The sequence below is a fragment of the Varroa jacobsoni genome, unplaced genomic scaffold (genome assembly GCF_002532875.2).
Source record: "Varroa jacobsoni isolate VJ856 unplaced genomic scaffold, vjacob_1.0 contig00796, whole genome shotgun sequence".
In the NCBI taxonomy this organism is placed as follows: domain Eukaryota; kingdom Metazoa; phylum Arthropoda; class Arachnida; order Mesostigmata; family Varroidae; genus Varroa; species Varroa jacobsoni.
In genome coordinates this window covers 90,879-104,783 of record NW_019214527.1, presented here as the reverse complement: position 1 = coordinate 104,783, position 13,905 = coordinate 90,879, and the positions used below count along the sequence as shown (strand labels likewise).

Below are 13,905 nucleotides of genomic sequence, written 5' to 3'. Positions count from 1 at the left end.
CGCAAACTGAGTGAACATCAACATCAATGTACACCTATCTTCGTTTTGTGATCCCTCCATTTAGCTAGTATAAATGTGCTATAAGTAAATTGAAAAGAAGAACGTCTACTAATATAATGAATTTCCCACCCACTGCGTTATCATTGCGACAAAGTAACAAATACCTCCCGCACGGCTACTTTCAAATACAGAATACAGGTTTTATTAACAATTACGACCGTAAATGGGCTCTCAGCTGCTCGTCAGGACTTCCTTACGGATAAGGGGGCAAACAATTTGCGCGTTACTCAACTGTAAATAGTTTTGGTTATTAATGTGGGTATCAAGTAATGATAATTGACTTCGTTCGGAAAGGGGAGAATGGCAACTGAATGGAACCGGTCTACTGCCAGTGTCACTGAAATGGTTGCCCTCCGTGATGGAGGATTACGCTGGTGTACACCAAGTGGGATCCCTTAAATACTTTATCGATCATGCTATATTATATAATATTCTTTAAAAAAACGAACCATAAAATGTTTACGTAATTATTTTGATTACATTGGCCAAACCGGAAAAGAGCTACAATATGGGATCATACTGTAAGTACATACGTATACTATATTTATTCGATAAGAGACAAAGAAGTTATTAGAGTAGACTGTTGTTTAGTTGTCTCGTGAACCTCCTTTCCCGGACACAAACCGCTGAGGGCATCGGTCGCAATGCAGCAATTATTTTTCGATTCATGCACCAGGCTAGCAATTCGTTGCCTGTGAAAACAATTTGAACATTTCGCTTGTATGAATTGTACGCGACTAGTGCTATAATTGTTTACTCTTTTATCAAGTTCTGTCAAAAGAGTAATAAACACAATGAGTGTTTATTCCTTTACTCCGCAGTGGCAAGCAGCGCTAAATTCGAAATACGGATTTCTAAATGGCAGGATTTTGGGGTCTAGGCAAAGCGAAGGGTTCAAGAAGTTCTTTTTCCTGTCTTACTAAGCGACCCGCTCCAATGATCACAAAAATCCAGTAATACTGCCCCTTTCTAAAAAACATATGGACTAATATTAGAAAATGGCATAGTGCGGATTTACCTAATCAATTAATTAATTACTAGTCCTCATACACACACTGAATATCGAAGGGAGCGCATTGGTTGTTTTGTTTTGTTTCGCTTGAACCTTTATATATAAAAGAACAGATACAAGTAGAATGTCAGTGGCCTTTACTTGTACCACATACTTTCTATTGGAGAGAAGTGATGAAAACTCATGGCTGTAAAGAAATGAGGGCGTGCTAATGCTAAACGCACTAGAAAAGCCTAAGCCATTTGACCTAATCATGATCCCATCGTGCTGGGAGTTAGCCATCAGAGATCATTCTTCAAGCCATATTCGATTGTATTGCTTATTGTAGGAGTTCTACGTTACAGCTAGATACCTTACATCCCTTTACACATTCGTAGAGAACTGCACGAGCATTTGTCCTGGTGTCACTTGTATATAGACTACTATAATTTGGAGTTAACCAAACAAATGTAGGCGTACTTTATATTTTTAAAGACGTAGTCAATAAAGTTAAGAAGAAAAAGCGATTTGAGGCACGAGTAGTGATCTGGTGCCACTTATATATGTCAACTCAATTGCTGGTAAGAGCCGTCAAGGGCTATCTTACAGACGTTCAATCATTTTGTCGTTCATTAAATTTAACATTGAAAAACAGCACATTGCCAACTTCTCACCTAAAGAGCTTTTGTTAAAGATATTGTCTGCCATTACCTCCCCTATTTTACTATCGCTCGATATAACAGAGTTATTAAAGACCACATAAATGACGAAGCTTGACATGTTTATTGCAAAATAGTTAGTTTCAAACGATTTTCTGCATGGTATTGATTAATCGTTGCATTTGCAATACTGCGTATCATCGACACGACGTCATCTAGTAACAACCATGAGCAGAATGTTGTTTTCATGACGAAATGATTATACAAAATTGTAAATCAGGAACTCTGCCCATGCATGAAAAAACATAAAGGTCAAACATCTGAATGTCTAACCACACCACGAGTCGCCAAAAAAGAAATTTCCTTATTCTCTTTGGCCTAACAGCTGTTTCTGTCGTAACTGTATTTTCCTTTAGTGAACAAATTTTGTAGCATCGGCAGGACTTGAATCAGGCACCTCCGATCTACATAGTAGCAGATTCGCGTTCCATTCTAACGAAATCTAACGCAGCCGGATAGTAGAACCTAGGAGAACAATTTACAACATGGCGGTGATGCTGGTCACAAAGAAATGTTCTGTGCCCAGCCGTACAGCTGGCCCAGGTGGATATAACAGTACTGGTAATTAGAACGATGCTACCATACTCATAAATATTATGCTGATTTGTTAAAATAATATATACGTATTAAAAGTATTGATGTGAAGAAAGCGAGAAAAACTGCCTAAAAACAACGTTCTAAATTTAATTTCTAGAAAACACAAAAAATCTTCAACGTTGAGCTGCTTATTCTAGCATTGCGGCCTATCAAAAGCAGCTCTTTATTATGTTTCGGCTTGATAAAACCGTACCGATTCGCACGAGATCGACAAGCTCGAGGTAATGGTCACCGTCAGGTAAACTACTACGGAGAAATTAGTAGTACAAACAAAAATATTTCCTAGTGCATTCGTAACTATGATTTGCCCCATCGGATTAGAAAACTTCCGATAGACCATTGAGCGAATATCAATTGTATCGGGCTTGGTAGGATCTTTATACAATCGCAATTCATACAAAGCGCGAGAGTTTCTTAATTACAACCAATATTTTAAGTTTAGATCAGGCGGAGATTTCGGCTTATGAAATGTGTCGTCGTCATCGTTGTTGGTGAGTTCGATTTAGAGCAATAAAATCATGCGAAGTTAAATAACTTGTTTGCAGCAGCAAATCAGCAGCAGATACACAAAAAAAAGTACTAGTAATTATTACTCGGATACATAACTATACACCTAAACATGTCTATCGTTAACGGAATCGATCAAATAATCGAGGAGCAAACTGTATATTTTGGCACATCGTAGACGCGCATTGCGTTCCCTTAAGCATTTCTCAGCTACAGTACAGAGAAGTTGAAACAAATATTCGTCTGACGTGCTGGTTTCCTACTGGACACTCCAATCAGTATTAGCGGAACTCGTCGTTCATAGTAAAGCTTACATGACCATTGAGGATAGCAAAAGAATTCTATATAACTATTATATTTATATACTTGCGTACAGCTTGTATATTGTTGGTGATATGGATATGTTTTATGCAGTTTTTATTCTAAGGCAGAAATATCATGCAAGATTACCTTAAAGCTTTATTTAATCTACTAGCTATACTTACCTAACTGGTTTAAAATTTATATCGTTTCCTCGTGTAAATTTTCTCGTATTTACGCGAACGCATATTTTCTAAGTAAGTGATATATATCCCATGTTAATTTCCAGCGATAAAATGCGATACGAACGCTTGATATTCCTCCTAGAAAAATGCCTTTGCGCACAAAAACCTTTTCTATCGACACCCCATCATATATATATATATATATATATATATATATATATATATATGTAAAGTGTGTTTTAAAAAGTCTATATAGTAACTTCCTTTTTTAAATAATACATAATTTAGATTGTAGAGGAGTATATATAAGATGTGTACTTTTTCCCCTACCGATAATGTTCCAAATTATTACCGCTGCACTCAGTACATCGCTGGCAACCGACTCACAAACTTCGACAAAGATTTAATTTGGCGTTTCGACGTCTTCTTGTAACAGATAAATCCTCCAGTATCATTGGTTCTCTGGTGTAGACTTTATTTTTAAGGTACCCTCCCCCCCCCCCCCCCACAAAAAAACTTTACTGGCGTCAGGCTCGGAGAATGGGCAGGTTATCCCACGAAGCTATTTCGTTCGATCTATCTGTTGGGAAGATTTCCATCGAAATATGTCCTTAAATCATAATGATAATTCGCGATCGTTGTTCAAGTTTTCCCGAATGCGTCACAAACTCAAGTTAAAAGTAGTACACTCAAGTAAATGGCACTAGCCACACTGTACTATCGAAGAACAAGTAGTGCAACTAACCTTTTTAGCTTATAATGAATAAACTGTAATTTTTGGTAAACATATTAACTTAACGCTGCTTAGCATTAGTGCAAGTACGTCGATGAACTGTGCGATTTATATCGACTATATAGTTTCATTGCTCCATAGAGTGTTCTTTAGAAACTGCATCCTGGTTATAGTTTTTTTTCAACTGTTATTCACAAAGTTGGAATACAGCATTGTTTAAACATAACTTTCAAAATTTACTTACGAACAATTCGATTGTCTCACAAACTTTTAGGCTAGAACTTTTCATTGCTCTTCATGGCCCTCCGGAAAGTTGAACATCCATTTCAAAATGATCCTTTATCCGATTTACTGTAGGCCGCATAGGTGGATTTGTCTAAAACTTTTCGCGATATTATTCTTGCTCTTCAGTTCTGTGTCCTCATTTCCAATAGCATTTTCCAGGACATTTTCTTTATTCAAAAACTATTCTTGGTCTGCTCATTATTTCTAGTTGCCTACACTTTAAAAAGAGAGAATAATCAATAAGTTACGACCACCAGTTAAACAGTGTAAAAACATATTCGGGTCACCAATGCGTTTTTCTACTTTGCCGCTTATTTTTAGCCTAGTTGTAAATTAAATATCCCTGTTCGAAAAATCATCTACTATGAGAAAGTTCCCGCTGCTAAACTGCAGTTGATTGAGCCTCAGGATGCAGAAAATCTTGAGCATAAAATGAATTAGTTGCTTAGACGTTGGAATACCAGAGTTTGTTTCCGATTGATTGTATGAATTACCTGGCTGCTGCCTGAAATTCACGCGTATCATAATGGAGCCACGTCTACAGTTGGGCCTAAGCTAGAAATATGTTAATGTGACACTTTGGTGCTCTACATGAACATTTCGTATTAAAGGCATTATTTCGAACAGAATAGATTATGATCTCCTCGTCAATAATTGCGTGCTATCGTTTGATAACACTTCAAAGTTGTAAATTTTTATGGAAAAGTATCAAAAGAAACCCCAACGAGCGAATAAATATTTATTTGCTCATTAAATTTATTCAGTTGAGCCTTACAGCTCACACCCCTCAATATATATATATGTATATAAAGATCGTCCACAAATCACAGAATGTGGCTTCATTTCAGTATATTTAAAAACTCCGTTTTGCCCTACAGTTTGAAAGCTATCCATTATTCGCGTAGTTGCTACCGATAGTGCCTGGGTAAAATGAAGGCATGGAGAATGCTACACGAAAAAACGAAGGCAGCAGGTGCGATAAGTAAACCATTTACAAGTTCCAGTAAAGCTAGGAAACATAATGTACATCAACGCCTGCTCGTAACGTACGGCGTTAAAGGGCCCATTCCAGCCCGGGCGAACCCAACGTCCCCCAGACGCTGCGTGTTGTACAACTATACGAAATCAACGCTTTGATTTCTGAGGACTGCTATCAAGCATAGCTTCAGTAGAGACGCACGACGGGCTGAAAACGTAACCTAAAACGTAAAAGTCCTAGTGTTGTTTTAGTGTTAACTCACAGCTTTACAGATGACATTTATTTGTTAATTTAATAAAGCTAGTTGGTTCTACAATTCAATTGCCTAAGCATTGCATAAATCCCGATCAAGTTAAAATCGTCCGTCGGCATTCGTTAACAACGATCCACCCTGCGTACTTCCACGATGCGAATATGTCGGCGACGCCGATAATGAATTCTGATAGACAGTCTTAATTAAGAAGGGCTCGCATCGAGGAATCACACCTCAACATAATACAACATATTGCCTTTTGAATATGATCAATAACCATTCCAATTCTATCGTTTTCAAAGACGGGAAAATCCGTAATTTTGGTAAAATCACGTAATTAAACGAAGGCTTACAATAAATATATAGTCAGTGGCCTTGTAGAAGCCACAATAAAATATGGGATACGTCATGAACAAAGAACTCAATTCGATCACTATGGGGGGCAGAACAAGTTAATACTGATAAAGTAACCAATTTTCGAGTTCCGAAATAGAACTTCCCTATTTGCTGTAGAGCAAGGAACATTTACCGAACGAGTGCATTTTCAGAACTTCATAATATCAACGATATACAATGACGCCTCATTTATCCATAGTTGTAAGGGCACAAAGGACGACAAAGGTCCTACGCCGCTCACTGATGGTTCGGTTGCTCTATTAATCGTCAAATAAATTTATAATGTCGAACTACAATTGCTTGTAGCGTTCTCAAGTAGCCTTTGATATCACAGTGTCCATGATAAATACAGTTGGTACCGTGTCTACCAAGCGATTGTGCAATTCGCGGTTTGACGACTAACGACTCTTATAGGCCCTTAATGGAACAGCTATGGCGACGTAAGCCGTTGAAGCTGAGTAGAGATGTTCTGGTACAGCCACATTAGCTCTGCTGGATGATCCATATTCAAGATTTGATAAATACCGTTGTCGGCAAGCATATGGATAAAGTTAATCCGAGCGGAAAGGTTTTGTTCGATATGCTTGGGCGGCTGTAAACATCTTAAGACACCGCTGATGATCTGCAGAACGGTCACTTCTTCTGGGCTCGGTAGATTCGTGGGTCGAAGTGGATATCTCACAAGGATATGTTGGATTATCTCGGCCTGCATAAACCAAGCACCGATGCGTGCATCTTGTGTTTCTATCCAAGTTCGTAATCTTTCCAAGATTGTTCTCGATTGTAGATTGAATACAATTGGAAAGATGAGCTAAAATGAAAAGCACACAGTAAGGTTATTTTTATCCTAACGCAAAAGTTAAATGGGGGTATTGTGACGGGTCGTGGATATTCGCGCTTCTGAAAAGTTCAAAACCGGCTCTAAACCATCCGTCATTGTACAGCAAATGAGTGGGACCCCTAAACGGGCACATAGATTACTGCAGTTGCTTGCATGACAAGGCTGATCGCAAACAGTCGTTGCTGAACGTACATCCGTAGATCCTAATAGATATCGAAACGGATCATCTAATCACAGAAGTGAAATCGGCGTAAAAACATATTAGACATACTTATATCCGTTGATTTAGCATTAGCGTTGTAAAATACGAGCAATGCTGGTTAACATGCGCCATTACGAAGTTGCTTGCTACGACCTATTTACTTGGTGTTATTAGAAGTTTAACATACTCGAATAGAGACCGATTTAGTTAGTGGCTACTAACGTCGGACGTTATTCGTTCATACATATAAAGATTATCAGAAAGTTACCTGTAAAGCGTACCAGAAGTCCACACTGCTACGGAGGATCTCGATGGATTGGTCATTGTCGATAACCATTGTAAATAAAAGGGCCCAGTTATTTAAAGTTGTTGTTGGCTCTAAATCTGATGACTCGTGTTGAGCTGCTAGCTCACCAGAGATCTCTACAAACCTTGCGAATAGATCTGTTGATTCTACCATATTCCTATAGAGATCTTGAAAGCCAGACGACTTTTTGAAGATCTTCCCGAGAGCCCAAAGAACTACATTAGTCACTTCATGAGGAATAGGATGTCGAAGCAATTTTGCTAAAAACTTGTGAATATCCGCTTCAATCATTAGTAGTAGACATCCGGGATGGTACGCGAGTTCGCGTATTAAGTTTACCGTGTCAATGGCACATTCGCCATGATTTGTCACGATCTCGATGAGTTCGCCATAGTGTCCAGGTTTTTGATTGGTAAGGAACGCGTCCTTATTTAAGTTTGCGATGTCTCTTAGCGCATGGACAACTGCGACACGGCCCAGTGGGTGATGCATTCTCCGTACACAAAACACAAGTGTAGAAATGTCAGCAGGATTCAGTGCATAGTAGTCTCGGTTCTTCGATTTTGCGAGCACGACTCTCTGACGGTCACTTAGTCCTACAGGTGACCCGAGCTGGCGAACAATATACTCGATATCGTCATCCGCTAAATGGAACATTTTGCCGATTACGGAAGCTTACGAAAACTTTGCAAGATAAAAATCACTTCGGCGTAGGTATAAATCGCACAAAAATATGCGATGTCACCCTGCCCTACTTTGCACACCGTCTATTATATGTAGCCGCACAATGGCATCAAGCACCGCGAGTCATCTCTTGTTAGTGAGATCCATCCATCAATCAATCACAATGGACTGAAAAGCGATTGACATGTCCCGGGAGGGGCCTGGGCCTGTTTTGAGCGTATCGTACGTCCTAATAGAATGTCACCATCATTGAACGTCGTGCTGGCTATAACACGTGCGCCACAATGAACGTGTTAGTTCGAGCTTGTTTTGCAACCCGAAGCTGCTGCTGCTGCTGCTGCTACTGCTTTGAGCGTCACCATTCTACCCTGTGTGAATAGAATGCAAAAATCAAACCATTCCTACAAGTGATATCTTTCCAAGAGCAAGCAGAGTCATCAGCGATTGTCTTCTTACTAGTAGGCCTTTGGGTGGCCATTGAATGACCGATTCTACCTACGGTGTTATGTATATAGACGATTCTAGTTAATTTGTACGACATTGTGGAGACAGATAGCTTGATCCATAGATCAGGAATTATTCTCCCATAAGTAAATGTGTTAGTAAAGCTGGAACGCAGTCAGAAGCCTAAAAAACAAAAACCCGATTAGGGTACCTTATAACCTGCTCAGCTGACAATTATTGTACATATGATTGTAAACAGTAGGGAGATCGCGGTAACGGGCAATGCAGGTGTATAGTTTTCTCATAGCAAGTGTCGATTTGTTAAGATATCGCGAGAAATACGTACTAATGTAATGCTAAAATATCTGCCTAAAACAAAATACGTGTTGTCTTCAATGGCTAAATCAGACCTAAATTTCTGCCCTATACGAGCGCATTAATACAAAAAAGTAGCATTTTAACTACCGTGTTATTGTCTATAAACTCAGTTTTAAATATGCCATATAAGACACTTTTTTCAGTTTCTATTTTCGCTGGAACATTTATGATGGCATATATTAACTGGCTTTTAGCTAGTGCGAAAAAAAAAAGATTCGAATGCTTACTATTGCCATAAAACAGAGCTCCAAAATGTGTTCTAAACAGGTGACAGGTGCAAATGGTTAAAGCCATAGACACTCCATTAAAGAATCTGACCTCTGACCTGAAACAAGGTTATGCTCTGAAAGTGGACAAAAGAAATCCCGAAGGTTGCAAAACCATTACGGGAATACGATCTAGTAGTAATTGGAACAGCGTAGACAGGATCAAGATAGATAAATTTTAAAGCACTCATCTGTGTACTAGCTTACACGTTTAGGACATAAGCTCACAGTTTACATTTGACCTAACCCCATTAATTATTCAAGGTATATGAAGAGTCATCTATGGATGATAAGGTTGGTAGCAGGGTGTGAATGTCCTCGGTAGGAGGACACATCAACGAAAATTACGCGTCTATCTGTAGCGGGCTTATCTAGCTATTTGAACAGATTTAAGGAGATCGGTCTTAAGAATAATTCTGCTACTTTTATCTCGTATTGGCTGATCTTATGAGACGACAGAGCTTCTCTGATATATCGTAAATATAAGAAATCTATCTAGACCAGTTACACTATAACGATATTTATACGTTTGGCACACGTTCAAATCGCGAAACAATAGCGTGTTGCCAATTTGTTACCGAATTTTTAACCGTGACAATATTCTACTTATAGATAGAAAATGACGGCTATATATCGATGTATCAAATCAATAAGTAGTTAGTTGATCTTTATCTATACAGTCTTTATCAATAATTGTTATCGGAATTAATTGTTAAAAGTTAAACCATTGACGGCGCTGATCTCGCTACTTTGTCATCTTTTTTTTTTTTTATCATAATTTTCGTTGATATCAGTTAGTGTTAAAAAAAAAAAAAAAAAAAGAAAAAGAAGAAGTTGGACAATATCGAGCTACTCAAACGCCACCTCTCGGTATGCTGATAAAAATTTCTTTGCAAAAAAACCTACCTTAAAATTTCTGCAAAACATATTAATCTATCTATTGGTGTTTCACGATAGTTAGTACGTTATCCTACAACGGCGTATCATAATCTAGTACAAAAGAGCTATCGTTCTGAGAGTATCCATTCATTCCAAATGTGTTTTTACAATTAATTGCAAGAGTAATCACTCGAGGCTATTAGCAATCGTGTCGTTAAAAACTATGCTAATAACGTTTCAAGTACCTCTACGAAACGTCGGCTTCCTCAGCAGAACACAGCTTTAAGTAACTTGAACTTGTACCGCTTCAGGATACAGAGAATTACATTTTGACTTCCATTTTGCACTATCAGTCTATTTGACCTTGTACGGTTACCGAATATGACTGTCCTCTTTTTTATCAGAGCAAAATTAAGCAGATCAGTATGAAATGACTATAGACAACCCCGCAGGTTAATAATACAAAATCAAGGCTTTAGATAGAACGTGCGCCTCAGAATGCGGCCAAAGTTTTGAAGGAAAAAAAAATTACATGAATGTCCAAACTTTTAAGCACTATGAAATGGACTAAAAAACTGTTTTGGATTTCAGCATGTATATACGTAAAATCTAATTAAAACTTTTAAAGAACCCTTAGTTAAGACCCTCCCCCCCCCCCATGCGGCCAGCAAGTAATGACTAACTGTATAATAAACGATTTAAATATCAATAAGATGTCAAAAGGCATTAACTGTTTTTTAGACTGCTACTTGGTTAATCTGCATAGTTTGACGCAGCCGTGGGGCACCAGTGAGTGAAAAAAGCTGTGAATCAATCGAGTCCCATCGCCTTAAAAAGTACTCCTACGCGACCATAGCGAGGCTATGCACTCTTCGTGAGCAACTGAATCGTGGCGAGACCCCAGCTGGACTTGAGGCCAAGGATCTCCTAAGTGACCTAGCTCGGAACATGTGCTTGAGACAGATCCAATAGTAAATAGATGTTATGGTTTATCAAATTTGCAATTACGTTTTTTGTGGAACGGTTTTTGCTGTTGATTGGACAGCGTCTGTGGAATATGGCGAATCGAAGCAGGAATATTGTATTCAATCACGTGTGTGCGAGACTTCAACGGGCTTCTCATTGAATACCGTTCGAGGATCCTCTCGAGCGGGTTGGAATTGACAATCCAGGCAGCGATCCCTTTACCTTTTTTTCATAGCTAAATAACGAAGTCTTGACAAAATTACCGTTACGCGGGCTTCGTCATCAAAGACGAGTATTACGAAAAATTATAAAAACGACGGAAAAAACAAACATGGCATGCTGCTGTAGGTTGTGTAAGAAATTTCTATAATTTAGGAAGATCACGTTAGGAACGGGGCCCTTTTCGATTTTGCGTATCCTGAGTATCTACCGTGCAGGTGTTTGGTCCGTGCCGCATTTCAGATCTAAACAACTAGAGCTTTCAAATATTTAGGATGAATACCTTTATTCAATGTAGAATGGAAGCAATGGAGACAATCCATTGACCCATTTTATTCAGTAGAGGCGGTGTTACTCTTCAAACAAAAAGGCGCCCTCGAAAAACGAACAAGTTTAAGCAGTATTGCTCACTCACTACACATTCACGCTGTATCAAATACACAACTTATATATGGGGTGAGCATAGCAGAACTGACCGAACAGTTTTTTTTTTTTTTTTTTTTTATAAATAAAAGCAAACGACAAAACGTTCTTGGTAACAAGAGTATTTCCTATTGAATCTCCTAGTTTACACATGTATTTGCCTCTATTCTCTAGCGAAAAAAAAATATATAATTATATACGCAGGTGAATTCAAATTTAACCAGTGCTGAGGTTGGAACGCTTCTTTACACTCTTGTTGATTAGGATTACTCGGAAGATTTTATAGAAACCGTCTACTCAATTGGTGGGCGTAAAGTTTTTGTCACCTTGTAGGATTGTGCGTAATAAGCTTTGTATCATATGCGTCCAGCAATCTAACGTAGCTTTATGAGACAGTGTGCGTAATTGGATTAGCTATGATGGACGTATCATCTACTGTTTAGCCGCATCGCATATAAAGGTGCTTAAGACCTGGTCAGAATTGTTACTGGATTTGTTCACTGAGTTCTATAAGCACCAGGTGCCCACCACGTTTACAAGGTTGGGAAAAGGGCTACCTTACCCATTACGGTGTAGACTCTCTACTTGTTTGTGAGAAGGACAATGCAGACCATACTGGTAAGCAGCGGCTGACTCTGCACGCAGCAAATTTTTGGCAGGCAACTAGTGTTAAACTTCGATAGACTTCAGCACTAGTTTGCTTTGCCCGGCCACGTTTATGCTTCACCAGTTTCTCTATGAAGTACATAGCTTGAAAGACGCGATCTGGCAGTCCAGTTAAATTCTCTTGGTTTCCTGATAATAAGCCTTTGTCAGGTCATCTGAATACTGTTGCGAAGCTGCTTTTGTTCATAAGACCATCTTGCGTCGATCTGAACCCAAATAATGTAATGATTTAACGGATTAGCAATCTGCCTTAAATAAATTTTTCCTTATTTAGGTACATTGATTCAGCATCGAGGCGGCGAATTTTTTTTATCACTGTAAACTATCCAAAATAATAACGCTGTTATCCTCGGTATATGTTTTTAATAATTTCTTCGATAATGAGGTAGATTAATTTTAATCACTCCAATTAAAAATATTTGTTCTCAGACAGCTATAGATACATGGGGCCTCCTCATCTAATAGATGTATAAATATACTATTATATGCGATATGAATTTTACTTATTTTTTTAATAAAATATAGAATTATTTTTCCATACGCTTCTCTATTTTCATACGTTGTCGCTTTGAACAGGTAGAAATGGCACCTTTCTTTCATCGACGACGTATGCTGTTGCCACAGGAAGTGGGATCGAGTACTACATAACTGGCGGCTATCAATGAATAATGCAGTGGATAACGCAGCATTTTATCTACTTTTTACTGTGTTTGTACCCATGTAAGCAAATTTCTGATATTTGCTAACTTGTGGCACGGAAGGATATTTTTGTTACTTTGATAAGTTTATGATGAACACCTTAATTGACGCTAACAGATGGTACGTGTTTTGTGGGCTCATCAAAACAGCGCGCAAATTGTTTAGAAGGCTGGGTCGAGACAGCCTGCGTTAATTGCTATAGGGGCCCTCAGAGCAAACGTAGGCAAGCATCAATGATGAGTCCCCTTGACAATGTTTAGCCGCGCGTGTCGCTGAATTAAAATAGTAGTTAGCTTTTATCGGCTTTGTTTATGTTTTTGTTCGATGCGAGACAGATGCTGTAGTGCACTTACCTTTATATACTCAGTACTCTAGAGATAAATGGTTAAGGTTGTTCATAATACTTTCTTTAAGGATCCTTTATAATTCTATATGTTATTCCAGTTTCGTATTGGTATGGCAAACAACCATATGAAATGTGTAAAACTTTTAAGGGGCATACAAAAATCTTTAGTTGAAATTCCTCTGTAGCCCTGTATGGGCGTTACGTGCTACCCATACTGGGCCTAAACAATATTAACTCATTAACCTTTACTGTATAAATGATCATGTCCTTTGAATCTGACTGTCACAAATTCTCGCAAATGCAGTTAAAATAATAAACTTAAAGTTAAAAACTGCATTTATATATAGCATTCCAATCTTATTTGATACGTTCAGAAATACATTTAAGGATTTAGATCAATACATTTAAAAGCTAAAAATTGGCCAATTGGCCATGGAAAATCAAGTAAATCCAGTGGAGATAATGCAGCAAGTTTGAGAAGTACAAGTTAATGGTAACTGAAAATCACCAAAGAAAAAATTACAAAAGAACACAACTGCTGTTGAAGTGCCAAGAAAAAGTGCGGTGAGCATATAGACGT

At 38.3% G+C, this 13,905-nt stretch overlaps 1 protein-coding gene across 1 annotated transcript; it reads right to left on the bottom strand.

Annotated features, from left to right (window-relative positions):
* Positions 1–5,109: 5,109 nt before the first annotated feature.
* LOC111271617 (uncharacterized) lies at positions 5,110–8,294 on the bottom strand. The gene is made up of 2 exons (XM_022852545.2): positions 7,317–8,294; positions 5,110–6,816 (listed from the first exon to the last, which is right to left on the bottom strand). The coding sequence occupies exons 1-2, from the start codon at positions 8,010–8,012 to the stop codon at positions 6,436–6,438; spliced, it is 1,077 nt and encodes a 358-aa protein (XP_022708280.1). The 5' UTR covers positions 8,013–8,294; the 3' UTR covers positions 5,110–6,435.
* Between the last annotated feature and the right edge of the window lie 5,611 nt (positions 8,295–13,905).